The sequence below is a fragment of the Biomphalaria glabrata genome, chromosome 1, assembly GCF_947242115.1.
Source record: "Biomphalaria glabrata chromosome 1, xgBioGlab47.1, whole genome shotgun sequence".
In the NCBI taxonomy this organism is placed as follows: Eukaryota; Metazoa; Mollusca; class Gastropoda; family Planorbidae; genus Biomphalaria; species Biomphalaria glabrata.
The window spans coordinates 12,526,091-12,542,663 of NC_074711.1; the positions used below are offsets into that span (position 1 = coordinate 12,526,091).

At 32.2% G+C, this 16,573-nt stretch overlaps 2 protein-coding genes across 6 annotated transcripts in view; one reads left to right on the forward strand and one right to left on the reverse strand.

Moving 5' to 3' along the window:
- On the forward strand, positions 1–8,000 carry LOC106053834 (protein PRRC1-A-like). Of its 4 annotated transcripts, none has more exons than XM_056022649.1 (10): positions 1–453; positions 1,260–1,399; positions 2,093–2,178; positions 2,297–2,429; positions 3,017–3,171; positions 3,315–3,369; positions 3,747–3,856; positions 3,958–4,115; positions 4,697–4,834; positions 6,010–8,000. In XM_056022649.1, the coding sequence occupies exons 2-10, from the start codon at positions 1,294–1,296 to the stop codon at positions 6,185–6,187; spliced, it is 1,119 nt and encodes a 372-aa protein (XP_055878624.1). In that variant the 5' UTR covers positions 1–453; positions 1,260–1,293; the 3' UTR covers positions 6,188–8,000. The 4 variants fall into 4 exon arrangements, with proteins under 4 accessions (XP_055878624.1, XP_055878637.1, XP_055878616.1 ...); XM_056022662.1 differs by having other exon boundaries at positions 1–398; XM_056022641.1 differs by having other exon boundaries at positions 1–384.
- Positions 6,997–16,573, reverse strand: part of LOC106061247 (DNA polymerase subunit gamma-1) — a 17,786-nt gene continuing 8,209 nt past the window's right edge. For both annotated transcript variants that reach the window (XM_013219317.2, XM_056022632.1), the window contains exons 10-24: positions 16,369–16,481; positions 16,047–16,179; positions 15,106–15,268; positions 14,078–14,155; positions 13,019–13,176; positions 12,850–12,903; positions 11,611–11,728; positions 11,351–11,486; positions 11,023–11,129; positions 10,337–10,476; positions 9,752–9,778; positions 9,381–9,495; positions 8,552–8,803; positions 8,307–8,424; positions 6,997–8,197 (exon numbers count right to left, since the gene is read on the reverse strand). In XM_013219317.2, the coding sequence (XP_013074771.2) occupies positions 8,133–8,197; positions 8,307–8,424; positions 8,552–8,803; positions 9,381–9,495; positions 9,752–9,778; positions 10,337–10,476; positions 11,023–11,129; positions 11,351–11,486; positions 11,611–11,728; positions 12,850–12,903; positions 13,019–13,176; positions 14,078–14,155; positions 15,106–15,268; positions 16,047–16,179; positions 16,369–16,481 (1,777 nt within the window). In that variant the 3' untranslated portion in view covers positions 6,997–8,132. The remainder of the gene's footprint in view (positions 8,198–8,306; positions 8,425–8,551; positions 8,804–9,380; positions 9,496–9,751; positions 9,779–10,336; positions 10,477–11,022; positions 11,130–11,350; positions 11,487–11,610; positions 11,729–12,849; positions 12,904–13,018; positions 13,177–14,077; positions 14,156–15,105; positions 15,269–16,046; positions 16,180–16,368; positions 16,482–16,573) is intronic.

The following is a 16,573-nucleotide window of genomic DNA, read 5'->3' on the forward strand; positions in this document are numbered from 1 at the left end:
TACATCTCTAGATATTCTAGATCTATTGAAATCTATTGATTATCTCCTGTCTTTAGATTAGATTACTCTAGAGTCTAGATAGTAGATCTAAATTATTCTAAATCTAGATTAACCTAACTCTAGATCTAGATATAAAGATCTAGTCAATAGATTTACAATCACTTGAATCAGTAACAATCTTCTAGACTTTTACACTAATTACACTCATTTACAGCAACAAGAACAAGTTACAAGTTGAACATCTTCATTCAGTCTTCATCCAGTCAGCCAGTGTTCACTGACTTGATTGACTCATGACAACACAACACTACATTTACTTTACATCACTAAAGTTATTGAGTTAACAGTACTACAGTCTACAGTGAACACTTCAACAGTGACTTAGTAATATAATTAGAGTAAAAGATGTTTGTCGGCCACCCGGGTTTTGTCTTGCTTATCGGACACCTCACTGTATTATTATTATAATTATATTTTCTTTATTTGAAAGGACATTTATAAGCAAATATTAGTAATATTGCTAATGTTTAAAAAGTAACTATAATTTGATTAAGAGACATCATTTCAAAACTGATATAATGTGGATCTAGAATTCTAGATCTATATTCTATATGTTATTTGCAAGGGCAAGAGTCATCTGCAACAAGATCAACTCTAAACATTTTGTTTTAAAGAAGACATTTCAATACTTAAATACTTCAGCTGAAAATTAAATGTTTAAACACTATGTATTTATTACTTTGACACTAATGACACTCTTTAATTTCACTTCAAAAATCTTGAACAGTATCCCCCCTCCTTTTTTTCCACCAAACTAAAAAAAAAAAGTCATGCTATCAGTGTTAGTCATTTGTTAGTGTTAGTACTACAGAATATATTTTATTTTTTTAAATATTAACTAACATGTAACTTTGTTTCAACAGCTTTAATCTGTAGTTTTGTTTTAATTAGAAAAATACATCATATACCTACTTTATAATGAAATCATTTTTGTGAAATGTTATCCCATTGAATAATTTATCAAATGTACAAATTGCATTTTTTAAAATTTAGATGGGAGTCCATAAACATCACAGAGAACAGTCATATTTCTTTGTTTGCTTAGTTAGGTGTAGTGTGATCAACTAATTAATTATTTCAGTGCATCCCTAGTTCTTCATTTTTATGTTCACTTGTTTGACTTTATTTATAATTTATTCACTTCACTTCAGATAGACTTGAACTTAAACTAAAAATTGTCTTATCTTGTTTCAATGTAGATAAATTTTGTTCTCTACTGAAAATTAACAAAAAATGATGGAAGAGGCTAACGATGAACAGCCAGAAATGGTTTCTCTTGAAGAAGCCGTACAAGCTGAGAAGGAAGCAATACAAGTTATAGCTTCCTCCATCCCACCAGGTAGTTCATGTTTTTAAATCCCACCAGGTAGTTCACACTTTTTTTTTAACCCTAGATTTTTCCTTTTTTAACAAAATTAAACCTGTTATTCATATTTCAAATTTTTATTTTAAAGATCAGATTAAAAAAAAAAAGGAAACCTGTTATTTCAATTTTTTTTTTAAAACCCCAGATTTGTCCTTTTCTTTTTTTTAATGAAACCTGTTATTTCATTTTTTTTTTCTTAAAATGACACAATATATTACAGACTTTTAAAAAATTAGCATAAATGAAGAAAATATGTATATTATAAGCTGTAAAATTATCATTTAGTTTCTTTATATAAAAAAATTAAACGATTTTCAGATTGATTAAAAATGCTAATGGCAATATCTAATAATTATAATGCTTTAAAGTTTTACCTAAAGAGTTGTGTAGATTCTGCAGAGATTTCTTGTTTTCTTGACCTAGGAGCTGTCTGGTCAGCTTTACAACTAACCACCTTCAGTTTTCCTAATGGCAACTTTACTATTAAAGCTAATTGGACTCATGAACATCCTCAATCCTAAATGAAAATCCTGATTATAAGGATTTGAGCCTACAATCTCCTGGCAAACAACACAATGAACCCACAAAACACTAAAAAATATTCCCCCCCTCCTCCACTCCCCTTCACTAAAACCCCAACACATTCTGATTGTCTCTGTATTTCAGCAACTTCGCCACAAGTGTCCAAGTCTTTGGCTGCACCGGCTCCTTTACCAGCTTTCCTTAGTCTAGGCAGTGGCGACTCTAGTACAGTAAGTCTTTTTTTTTTCTTTATTGTTTTATGAAAGACTCATTTGTTGTTTGATGGATAAATAGTTTTAATATAATACATTTTGCTGTATTCAAATGAAACAGAAATTCTCTCCCCAGACTGCCACATCAACAACTGTAGCCAGTAGTAAACCCAGTTTACCACAGCCTAGCCTGCCCAGTACACCACATTCTACAGCACCAAGTATTCCCCAGTCATCATCAGCAGTGGGCCAGTTACCTAAAGCTCCAGGTAGAGAATTGTCTTTAAAAAATATTAAACCATGATTTGCCAAAATTGACTTCTGATTCATTATCATATTAATATGAACTCATTTTTGATTGTTCTTTAGTGGTTATAATTGTTCAATAAAACAAAAGATACAATAAACTCTATCAAAATGTAAATATTTGTACACTATAAAAAAACAACACCATTAAATTCTACACATTTCTACACTATAAATAAACACCATCAAAATATATTGTTATAATCATATTGATATGTTTACAATTTATATTCATCTGGTAGCATAAAAGTTTGAGAAGTAAATACATTACATTCAGGTTGGCTGGCCTGTCTATAATTATCATTTGATTTCTTTCAGGTGGGCTGGGCTGTCTGTAACTATCATTTGGTCTCTTTCAGGTGGGCTGGGCTGTCTGTAACTATCATCTGGTTTCTTTCCGGTGGGCTGGGCTGTCTGTAGCTGTTAGAAGATTGGGGAAGATAGCATTGCTATGGGATCACTTATTTTATTATTATTTACTAAGTTGATAGAAGCAATCAAATATGTATCAAGCCAATGTAATACTCAGATTGTAAATGTCTTTCCCTAGAATCCCCTCAAATCTCACATGATCAGAAACTAAAGAGTTCATCTGGTCCTGATGCCCAGAGCTTACTAGTTAGTACAACTGCCTCTGTAGGCCAAAGTCTGTTTGGGTGGATCTCAAACAACAGTCTTGTCAACAGGGTTGTAGAAAAAACTAAGGTAGGTCTATAGCTTTAAACTTGTCTTAAACGTGCACATACATTCTAGCAGTGGTGGAAATGCCATAGTTCTTGACCATAGATTATTTATTATTATTTAATTTATTATTATTTATTTTTTTATTCTTTTCTGTATTCCTGTAGAGCTCTATGGAATCTGTCATTACAACATTAGATCCTGGAATGAAAGAACTTATTTGTAAGTTGATTATTGTGATGATAAAAAAATATCTTCTCATTTCGAAATTGTGATATTTTCTTAGTTGTCTCAAGTTTACCTTTAACAATAATAATAATTATAAGTAATGATAAATAAGTATTTTTACACATTAACGAAATTCTCCAATATCTAAAATTAATATATAACCTTTGTTTACTTACACAGTACAGTCACATACTTTTTGTTTAAAAAGTAGAAAAAACTAATAATACAAAAAATGTTATATCTTCATACAAATATCAAATTTAACATTACCATTTGTAAAGTGGTTCTAGCAATACATGGATAAGTATTTAATTATTTTTTCTAACCGTGAGTTTTTTTGTTTTTTTTTTGTTATGAAATCTATTCCTTAGATTCAGGTGGTGATATATCTATAATTGTGGCATCCTCTAAAGACAATAAAGTTATTCCAGTAAGAGAAGCTTTTCAAAAAGTCTTCGGCAAAGCCACTGTTACTGGGAAGGTTAGAGCTTCATGTTCACTTCCTTCAACCAATAGAACAAAATCACTTTAGCCCACAGATAGAGTTAAATGTGTGACGCTACTTTTGGTTTTGTTTCTTAGGAAAGTCAGACAAATACAGCTGCACAGCCTGTTGGCTTCACTGCTGGCTCTAAAGGAGCCGAAGAAAGAATTTCCTACTTACTACGAAGTGGAGCAGTACTAGATGGGCAGACCATTATTGCTGTTGAAGGGTTTATTGTGGAATTATTACCTGATAGGTGACTAGTTTAGTTATTTAACTCTTATGTTTTAGAAAGAAAATATTTTCTTTTAATTAAGGCTTTCCTCTGTTGCCTGTTGTAAGAACAGTCTGTGAAGAGTACTTGGCATTACAACATATATAAATTTTGGATAATATGGATGGTATAACTTCAAAAAACTGTTCACCTAGATTAAATCATAAATCATTCTAGTAAAAATTATTGCTCAACACATTTTCTATTCTTAAAAAGTTTTTATTGGAAAAAATAAAAATGAATATTAAAAATTCTTTGACGTAATTTGAAAACAACTCAAATCGCAGTTATAACTGTAAGATACATAGGTCAGTTAAAAATTTTTTATTGAATAGATAGAAAGTTAACTAAATTGGATAGAATACCTAAAGTGTTTTGTTCTAATTATTTTATCAAATTTTGAAATATTAATGTTTTATCAAATTTTGAAATATTAATAAGATGTCTTCAGGTCAGAATATTGGAGAAAATAATATTCTTTATCAAAGTCGTGTCAACAATTTGTTTTTAGCAAAAAAGTTATGAAACTATTAACTCAGAAATGTTTCTACTGTTTTTTTCAGATGGTTTGAGTTGAGTTGTTTGGTCCTGAAAGACACCTCCCATGGGATTGATTTACAAACCTTCTCTCAGCCAACGCCCATCCCTACAGAGTATGTACTGACAGCGCAAGATAAAACATCTACAGATTACCCATTGAGGTAGACTTGAATATTATTTTCTAGCTGATAAATATAGATTTTATATAGCAATCATCTTGAAATCTGCTGATACCTTTCAGTGTGACATTTGTTTTTGATGTATTTTTTTATATAACTGTGGGTGCCAGTAGTAATAAGCTCTCTGTTTGTTGTTGATGATGCATTTTAGTCAAGTCTGAAGAATAAGGGCAGAATTTTACAGGCCAAGTAGCCAGCTGCATTTTTGTCACATTTGATGTGAGAAAACTTTTCTGGTGGGTGTCTATTTAAATTCTTTTTTTGCCATCTGTGTCTGTCTATGGCAAAATCTTTCCTTTGGGACTACGACCAAAATGTTTGGCCCACAACCTATGAAAAGAAGAAGGTTTTCGACTAGTGAGACCTGGTCTTTACTAGAGGTTCTTCAATGTATGAAACCATTACTGGGTTGGTCACATTTTTTGCTTCCCGTTTCACTAATGGACTGAGTTACCGTAGGAGCTGGAATCTTCTGCCACTTATGTCACAGATGTATTGTAATATTAACATTGTCTTTAGGTCAGAAGATTGGGGAAGATAGCAGTCTTTGTCAACTGTCACAGCTTTCCTATTATATTTATACTTATAACTCGATAGAATCTACCTTAGGTCTCTATACGTCTAGGTGTCCCTGGTTCAGTTCTAGTTAACGAAATAAAACAATGAAACCACTAGATCAGACACATAAACTTTAATTAGCTTTACTGCATATCACACACGCTGGTCTCTGTCTGATCAACCTCTGACAACAAAACACACTTCCGGTCATTCGCGCAGAATGTAAAAATAGATTATACATACACACATTCATCCGTGACATCAACATATTAACTTTTTATCAATTGCGTCTTAGTGGAATGTGTCTATTCATCCCCTGTCATATGCTTAGGCTATAAATCATATGATGTTGGAGTTTCAGCTAGGGTTTTCAGACAAAAGCTCCTGCAACATATTGTGCCTTGCATTTCTTTTGGCACATTTATGCATAGTTTACTCAGAAGATAAAATAAAAATAATTGTATACTTTGTGAATGTTTCAACCACACTACATGCATAATACTTAAACTATTATGCAAATCATTTATATGTAGTAAATGTGAAATTATTTAGTTTTATCTTAATTTTATTTTTTGTTGTGTGCATTTGGTTTCTTTCAGGTGGGCTGGGCTGTCTGTAACCATTGGGGAAGTCATAGAGACTGCACAACCTCACATTGGACATGCAGACTGGCAGATGGTTTTATCTGGTGTATCCCGCTCACAATCTTTGTTCCTAGCAGCTCAGAGTTTGGCTTACATGTACAAGCAACAGTTACCTACATCGTTTGTCTCATGATTACAATACCGGAAAAATATTCTCCTGACATTTTGATTTGGTTTGTAACATTTTCATGCCACTATTTAGTAGACTGGGATTTTTGTTTGACATGCATCCATTTTATTGTTTAGAAAGGCTGAAGTTCTGATTAGTTTTCTTGAGATCTTCAGTTCTTGCAACATAGTCTTAGAAGTAGTGCTGAAATACTAATAGCAACTATTGATTTTTTTTAATTTGAAAATTTAATTTAGGTTCTCAATCCTGTTAAAATTCTTTAATTGCCATTGGCCTTTAATATACTAGGTGCTACTTTTCTAGACATGTCAAAACATATTTACAATTTAAGACAACTCATTATTGCAAAATATTGTGAAGACTAATTTTGTTTGTTTGTAGATTTGTTGTTTTATACAGCATTCTTGTTGAGTTTGTGTCTACAGGTGTTTCACTTTTAAGCTGGTTGATTTTTAAAGTGATGATTATCAAATGTAAACATGCAACTTTATTTGAACATATTTATTATACATAACATAGGTGTCTTCTTTTACTGTATGGGACAATTTATTATTTTTAATTAATTTTTTTTTTGTACATTATTTGACTGGTATATGTTGCTTTGTTTACAATATTTATAGGGAAACAAAACTTTTGATACTAGTGATGGATATTTTTATTCTCATTTTTTTTTTTCTGTTTCTTCCACTTCATAATTACTCTGTAAGATAATTTGGTTTTCTTTAAATAAAATTTGAGCCTGTTGTTTTTTATTTGTGTGAAGTTCACAATGGATTTCCAAAACTTAAAAGAATAGTCACAGCTCATACAAGTAGTTTGTTGGTTCTAATTTATGGCTGTTTATTTTAAATTATAATAATATCAAATCTACATTCTAAATATCTTTTTGTTTTAAAACAGCAGAATTTGTGCTTGTATCCAATATTGGGGGCCAAGGATCAGGGGCGCACTGGGTGTCAAAATCTGTTTGGGCATTTCTATACAATCTGGCCCATAAATTGTATATCATATAATGGGCATCTAATTATAGGTATACCTGTCCTCGAAATCATTATAAGTTTGTTACTGTATAACTGTACACATGTATGGAGTGAACTCTATACTTTTACAAAAAATATAAGCCGCCTTATTTGTGTAGGACCTAAAAGGATGTAGCCTATTTTTATAAAACCATTAACAAAGGTGTCATAGTGGCATCCATACGTTCCTTTGAATGGCCTGAATGCTCATATAGCCAGTCTGCCCCTGCCAAGGATGTCTACAAGTTGTCTTGATAATCTTCCATATTTCAACCTAACAATCTACAATGGAAATTAAATTGTCTAAGGGTGCGGATTGTTTTTGTTCAGGATAACTCTTCAATTGCTATAGATCTATGTACTTCTAAGAGAAAAAGTAAGGAAAGAATGGAAACTTGAGAAATATACTGAGACCATTTGAAACTTATAGACATACAATGTAGTAATTAGTGGCAAATAAAGCTTTTTAAAAAATAACATTACTTTGCTGTTGGTGGCAGTAGTTTTGTAGTTCAAATATTTTGTTGTATCATATTAAAAGTTGATAATTTTGTTTTATTATTGCATAATGTGTTTCATGCTTTTCTATTTAGACCTAAATTGATCCAGCCATCAGTATTGCAACTAACAGTGTAAAATTGTTATGTACTGGTTCTATAGTAAAAATATGATTAGGCCTGTGATAAAAATTAATGGGTTTTGGGATTTGTAAAATAGAATTGAAAAAAAATTTAAACACATTTTCTGTTTTGTGTGTAAAGAATTTTTTTTCATGAATAAAATTGTGAAACAAATGAGTTGAAGTGTCTCTTGTTAGAATCTTGTCAATTTTTTTATTTGTAACAAGTCTTCCTTAGAATTTGTTGAACTTGTAGGATGTAGCGAGCCTTCATTAAAATCTTTTGGATTGAAGCAAGCTTTCACTAGGATCAACTTGTGGGTTGCAGTAAACCTTCAGTTTTATCCAATATTTGAAATATATCCAAGGCTTCCCCTGAAATGAAAATATTTGTACAAAAAAATACCCGATATTATGAAACGATATTAAGCTTGATAAGCTAATGTTACATTAGATTATACTTATAATGATATGATGAACATACCTCGTGGTATGTTATATGTATGGTGGAGTCCATGTGGATTTGAAGGTGTCACACAATCCATTGTCACTTCTTTCCTAAGACATTGGTCAATATCAACAGCACTAAAAAACGCCACAGACTGAAACCAGATGGAAACATAATTTGAAATGTAACACACTTTTTATAAAATCATATTCTTATACAAATAAATATTAATTTTAATTCTGGTTATCAAAGTCTTGGTAACTAACAATACTGCAATCTACCTGAGGGAGATCATTCATGCCCAATTTGAAGGCAAACATACACCGAGTTAGCAAATTTGTTATCTGAAGAGCTAGAGCAGCATTGTATCTGTCGGGTGTTTTGACTAGATATCGCACCTCATCATGAATGCTAATGCAGAATCTGCCTTTGATGTTGTATGTAGTGAAGAGCCAGCGCATACAGACCAGCATCAGATGTAGGTAATCAACAGCTGAACTTTGAACTACCCAATTCACTCGTGATGTTAAGAACTTAAAAAAAAAAATACAAATGCATAATTGTCATGAATTGTCAGTAAACAAAAAAAGAAGTAAAGTACCACTTTCAGACCTAGAGATGTAGAGGGCAGATGATGTAATGGTCATATGTTTCTATGGTCCATAGTTAACCAGGGTGTCATGTCCAGCACACCGACCAACCGCCTATACTTTCCCCATCTAAAGTCGGGTACCCATTAGAGTTGGGTGGACTCAGGGGTGTCCTAAAAATCCCAGTCTCCACAGAGATTTGAATCAAGGACCTTTTGGTTTGGAAGCTAAGCACTTTACCACTCTGCCACTTTGCCCCAAGCATATTCTAAATGTCTTGTACAAATAAATGACAATTTTTTTTAGCCCTAAAAAGAAGCTTATTGATAACAAAAATACTGTTAGCTAAATACAATGTTAATTCTTTGTACATTTAAAAACATGAAATAAAACATGAATAAATTACATTAAATAGAAAGTTCCCTTACAAGACACTCAAGCCCAGGACAGATGACAAGATGCACTACAGCTAAGCAGCTAAAACTGTCTAAGACAAAAACAAAAGAAATTATATGCTCACATCTTCCATGACATAAGATGGCTCCAAGGCTTTACTAATACAACAGCCTAGTACTGGTGTTCTGGGTTTCTCAGAGTAGGCTACTGTCTCTAGAGCATTGAACATGTAACTTTCACTGAAATGGTCAACATAAAGACCAAGACTGATTAAGTCTGCTTTAGTGATTCTTATTGAATATTAATACTAATCCAAGTAGTAATAATAATATTACTGTTATGGTAAATGGAAGGATGGACTTTAATATATTTGACAGCTCAACATAAATAAGTTGTGATTTGAATTCAGATATTGAAATATAATGAACCACAGTTCTAACCTATATATTTTAAACTTCAGCAACTAAAAAGAAATCATTTAAATATTATAGTTACCTGCCCCCAATCCATTGCCTTTGAGCACTGGAAAATAGCAAAAATGTTCAGCTTGAATTGAATGTGTACAATATAGAAAGACAAAAGGAAGAAGAAAAAATGTCAAAGAGACAAAGAGGCCATGGGGATGAAAAGCACAAGAAATATATGAATGGGAAGATGTTTTGGCTGTAGTGCCACTGGGATGGAAGGATGTCAAAGAGATGAAAACAAAATCTTATTCATGGTTTGCTGGCAATAGGAAAAAAGAAAAATCCCATTGAGCTATTTACAGACTAGCCTGAAACAGTATTCTTTTTTTTTTTGATACATTTCAAAACTCTCTTGTCTAAACTGGTTAGTCAGACTAACTTTGCAAAATCATTCACACAAGTCAAAGTCCGTCAGCTTTACTTATACTTGTGCTTCAATCAACCAAAACCAATGAATTAGCACAGTTAAAGTCTCTAATTAGCATGCATGAATGGAGGAACACATTGATATGCACAGGATGACATTATTTTCTTTTTTGAATGAAAGTCTGTAATTTATAACTGTATTTGAATGAAATCTATTTTATGCTATTGAAACTAACAAGTGACTTACTTTCTACGTCCTTTGGTTTGTTTATACATCTCTGATGCTTTCCTCTTAGCCTCCTGTTGAGATAGTTGAGGATTGAACTGTTGGAGAAGTTTTTCAGCAAATGTCTGGCCTGCACCATAAATTCTGGCATAGTTCATGACCTGAGAAACCAATGTTTGTTTTGAGTGAAAAATTTCATCAGAGGTATGAGTGAGATCATTTCTTAAGCTAGTCTTGTCTATAAATGTGGATCACCATTTACAAAAATTTACAATACCATGTATAGTATATGTTCAATTGGAAAAAATCATTCCGTTTCATATTGAAATTGTTAGCAGGAACTAGGACTTTGTTATATTAAATAGAAATTGACCACTGAAGGTGGGACATCTTTCTTTTTTCCAGTTTATTAACCACAATGCTTGGAATATATATATATATATATATATATATATAACTTTTTTTTTCAACAAAAATACAAGTAAATACAAAAATTAAGATAATGAAATGGAAATTACATAATTTTTTTTATTTTACAATAAATGTAATATCCAGCATCTGAGTTTCTCTCTCTATTTTTGAACAATGTTCAAGTGTATTAGAAGTTTGTTTTTTTTAAAGGTTTTATCAAAATATTTTAATAAAATTAAACACAAAAAGACAACAATTTAACAAAGAACCCCATAGATAACAAAAACTGTCTTAACCTTTGCATGGTCTCTACTGATGTTGACTATCTGGGCAGTCTTACTGTGTAGATCTGTTTTGTCTGTCTTGTTACCTTGAAGAGTCATCCAACCCAGAGCTGTGCAGCCTGATAGAAATAAAGAGATTCAACTTTGTAGCAACACTACAACACTATTTGACTAAGTTACACAGGTCAGTGGCAGCAAGGTGCTGACACAGACATATTTGTTGACAACCTAAAAATCTACTAATGTTAGTTCAGGTTTAGGATTGACCAAAAATTAATTTTTTGTACCAAAAAAAAAATCAAACAAAAAACAACCTTTAAAGAAACTGACAAGCACTGACCATGTTCCTTCATGAAGTAAGCATCCCCAAGCACAGCAGCAATCCAAAGTTCTTGAGAATCAACATCAGCACCAACAAAAACATAGCCAGGAGGGGACTGAATCATTCCTTTCAGCTCACTACCTATTCTATCTACCTGTAACAGACATCCAAAAGTTTGGATCAAGTTGGCATCAAGCAAAAGCAAGTTTAAATGAAGGATATCAGTTTTGTATAAAGTAGAACTGATACGGCAAGTGAGAATATATACAACTACTTACATAGGAATTACTGACAGTCAGCCATGTTGGTTCCACAGCTCTTCTAGTAATTGTACCTGCAGTGACAATACGTGGTACAATAGCTCCATAGAACCCATCCACATTATAGCTTGGATCACTGGAAGATAAACACAATTTTTTTTTTACTTGTTTTATTAAGATATGCACATGAATGGATTTAGATTTCCTTCAGACCATTGGTTGTTATAAAATCTTTGACAGAAATTAAAGTTTTAAAATATTTTGAAACAGCTTTGGTTTTAAAACATATTCCAGATAGAAGGATTAAAAGTTTGGGAAGTGGTGGACATTGGTGAGGATATCAAAACTACTGGAGATGTAATGATACATACACAACGAATTCAGAGGAACAAGCAATAAGTCTAATGTTTATATTAAGATAACAGAATTGTTCCATAATTAATCCTAGACCTCCTAGTCCCAGTTGGAATAATCTGTAACATATCCTCAGCAAAGAGGGGTAACTCTCAATACAAAATTTCTTAAAAAATGAAAATTTTGAAAAAATAATATATATTTAAGATCTAATACTAATAAATAAATAAACAACTTAAAAAAATAGAAAGATATGTCTAGTTTAAAAAAATACTTTTAATACCTTTAGAAAATAAAAAAGCTTAAAAAGTGGAAGTTTATACAATGGAGCTATGGGCTTGCTAATAAAAAGAAAAAAAAAAGGGACACACACATCAGGTTTTCACAAAAAAAAAAAAAAAAAAAAAAAAAAAAAAAAAAAAAAAAAAGGGACACACACACACACACATCAGGTTTTTACCAAAAAAAAAGAAACAAAAAAGGGACACACACACACACATCAGGTTTTCACCAAAAAAAAAAGAAACAAAAAAGGGACACACACATCAGTTTTTCACCCAAAAAAAAAAGAAACAGAAAAGGGACACACACACACACATCAGGTTTTCACCAAAAAAAAAAGAAACAAAAAAGGGACACACACACACACATCAGGTTTTCACCCAAAAAAAAAGAAACAAAAAAGGGACACACACACACACATCAGGTTTTCACCCAAAAAAAAAAGAACTCATCATGCTCTTGTTCTCAATGAGACATGATGAGTTCTTTTTATAGGAAAGTTTTAAAAACTGTTGCTAGTGTCCCAACTCATTAATCTCCTGTATTCTCCACAAGGTATTGTGGTAGGGGCTATTGGGCTAGCAAAACAATTTTAGAACAAAATATTTTTTTTTTACTTACCAGGTAATATGAGAACTCAGCTCAGAGTCATTCAACCAAACAAACATTTGACCTCTGTACAAAACATAAAAAAGAAATATTAACCCAAAAATCTTATTTGGCTTTTTGTACCATAAGCCCAAAAAATGAAGACTAAACACAGAATCTATTTGGTCTATTAGCTTCTTACGTGATGCGTTTTTTGTTGTTTTTCCAATAAGAACACATTTTCCCCAACTTGAGGACTCTGTCTGCCTGTGTGTCTGCACTGGCACTTAATGTTCCATCCTCTGCTCTTAGAAGATAATCCCGAGCTAGAGGGTTACCCACATTACTGTTATCTCCATTCTGTTCTCAGGAAACAAAACATCATAATGACAAGATCAACATCCCAAAGTTATGTTTACTTTAAAAAACTGATAGCTTCAGTTTAGCTGAGAGTGCATTACAAACATATATATTTCATCTCGGTATTTTTATGAGTAATAACTAGTATCTAAAATGTTTCCTCCATTATTGATGTTCTTGTTTAGTAGCAGCACTAGAATTTGACTTAAAGGAAATATATGTGGGCTTTAGATAAACAGACATCATGGCCCATGTATCCTGATTCCTCTCTTGAGGTGATCCAAAGGAATGTAACATTGGACACCAACTCAGTAGGAGAGTTAAAAGAATGAAAACCATCATTATCTCAATGCATAAAAGACACCCATTTTTTTTATTCATTAAGGTTAACTCCTAAATCCTTAGAGCAATAGAGGTTTTAAATCAGAATGATTTTTCTTCTGAACTAATGAGCACAAACTGTCTAAAACTTCACCATTTTACCTGTCCCTAAAAGCTCTTAAGTCTGGCTTAGAGCCTTACAAACCAGCTAGATGCTTAAGTTAGTTGTCATGTAGAATTCTTGTTAAAGACAGCAGTAGTTAGCTAATCTTCACTAACACTATAACAATGTTTGTGCATTTGAAAAAAAAAAAGATAACGTTCCTATTTAGTATTATTCCTATTAACATGAGTGTTGATGATATACTGTGTATTTTTTTTTATGTCAGAGTGTTAATAGAAGTTATTCATTTACAAGGCTTATGGTGTTAATGTTGCTTTTCATTATTGTTATGCAGTTTACTATAGCTAACACCACTAACTAATGTTTCCCACTGTAATCACAGATTCGATTCTGTAACAAAGTATATGGCTAGTAATACATTTTGATTAATTGCAAAAAGAAAAAAAATTTGATCACCTTGTGTGGAATTTTGTAAAATAGTACACCAGCAATACCAATGTCATGACCAGCATCACCATTTGAAGCTTTCTTTGACTTCACATGTTAAGAAGAAACAAACAAGTGTATCAATTATTTTTAGCAAACATTTATTAGAAAAACAATGACCTATACAATGACAAACAAAAAAGGATATGTCTTACAAATTTTATACATACATATAGATATATCGGAGAGGAGATAGCTAGAATAAATATTTCCTTGGTATGCTACTATTTTATGTACATGTATCTAAACTAGTACACTGACATTGTTCTATTAAAATTATATATACATATAAATATATATAAATACTAACATTCCACAAAGGCTACACCCTTTCATTTCTCCCTTGGCTCTATATTGTTTATTTTGTACAGAACCTCCCTTCCTTTATTAATGTATTTTTTTAACATATTTTGCACTTCTATTGAAATTGCCCATAACAATCCCCATTACATACTTCTAAGCGTGTGAATTCTAGCATCTGTGCCATTGAATTGTGTCACTCTCTCTATATATAGTGGGAAGCGTGGTCGAGAGGCTAAGTGCGCTTGAACTTAGCTTGGCTTGGCTACCTATGAAGGGAGCTCGAGGTTCGACACCCGACTCGGGCAGAGATGTGTTTACTGAGCGCCTAAAAGCAGCACGGAAAAACCTTTTCCTAGATACCCCCCCCCCCCAACTGGTCCAAAACTGAGATTGGACCAAAGTGCTCTGAGCATGCTATAAGCATGAAAGTAGCGCTATATAAAAGCCATAATTTATTTTTATATAATTCCTTTGGCAAAACCACTTTTTACCTATCAGATTTGTATCACCTAAACAGGTCACAGTAGCACAGCCAAGTTTCCCAGCATTAGAGCAGCCACTAAACAGTGTATCAGTTAATGAGAAACAAATAAAACGTATGTGCTTTCTTATCTGTGTCCTACAATATTTTTAAAAAAAGTTTTAAGTCAATGAAAAAGAAAACATTGGACATCAAAACATTACTGAGTACTTACATACTTGCTCCCTAGGGCTGCTTCCAGATGAGGCAATTTCTCCTCTAACTCCATAGCACTATCATCAAAGCCTTGAGAGAGACATTCAAAGTCACTGAGAGGATCTGAATCTTTTGTAAGATTACACTGTGGATTATTTTGCTGAAGAAAGTTTAAAAAAGCTCTGAAAAAGAAGATAAGTTTCTATTGAATTTTATAGTGACTACCTAAGAATGTACTTTGAAAATGTCATGTAGCATGATTCTACAAAAATACTATAAAGCACTGTCAATACATTGAATAATTCTCTACTTAAACATTTTGACAAAAAGATAGTGGAAAGTTTGTTCAATACATTTCAGACATTCATTCAGAAACGAAGTTATGTCCTAGGCCTAATGTCCTATAAGATGACAGGAATCAGACTCTGGACTATCAAGATGTCAGTTTAATGCAAATAACACACAATTTGACTGAAAATAATGTGAGTAACATGTTTTTTTCCCCAAACATTGAAAATGTTTCTTTTAAAGATAAACGTTTGTAGAAACTTCAAACATAATATAGGACAACAAAATATCTTGTAGGAGTACAAACAAAATATCTTGTAGCACAACAAACAAAATATCTTGTAGGACAACAAACAAAATATCTTGTAGGACAACAAACAAAATATCTTGTAGGACGACAAACAAAATATCTTGTAGGAGTACAAACAAAATATCTTGTAGAAGTACAAACAAAATATCTTGTATGACTACAAACAAAATATCTTGTAGGACAACAAACAAAATATCTTGTAGGACAACAAACAAAATATCTTGTAGGACAACAAACAAAATATCTTGTAGAAGTACAAACAAAATATCCTGTATGACTACAAACAAAATATCTTGTAGGACAACAAACAAAATATCTTGTAGGATTACAAAGAAAAGGACAAGTAGGAAACTGAAACAAACTTCAATGGGAATCCCTGCTGTACTTTGTGTTCACTTTCCTGCGCCATTAGTTCTTCTTCCAATGGACCCATTGACTTTGTATCTGGAACAAGATAACCCCAGCCCAACTTTTCATCATAGTGTAATGGATAACCTGTAGAATCAAAGAATAACAAAACATATTCTGTCATATACACATTATTCATCAGAGATGCTAAAAAGTCTGAATGATGTAACAAAAAATTTTCAAAATGGATGTGCATCTATCTATAGCTAGCTCTTTGAGAATGTCTTGAAGTTTAAATAATCTGCTGAAGAAAGAAACGCCTTTGATCAAGATTACCTTTCCATGTCAATCTTAACAGTTTGGGTACAGCTCTACACTGAGTACTGATGAGAGATGGACCAGGATAAAACTCTGCATCTTTAGTACGAGGACATAATTCTTTGTACCATCTGTTAGCAATAACAAAATAAAGAAACAGATTGTCAAGGCAGATCCTACATGGTTACATATTGAAAGTGAAAATAAAATATCCAATTTTGGA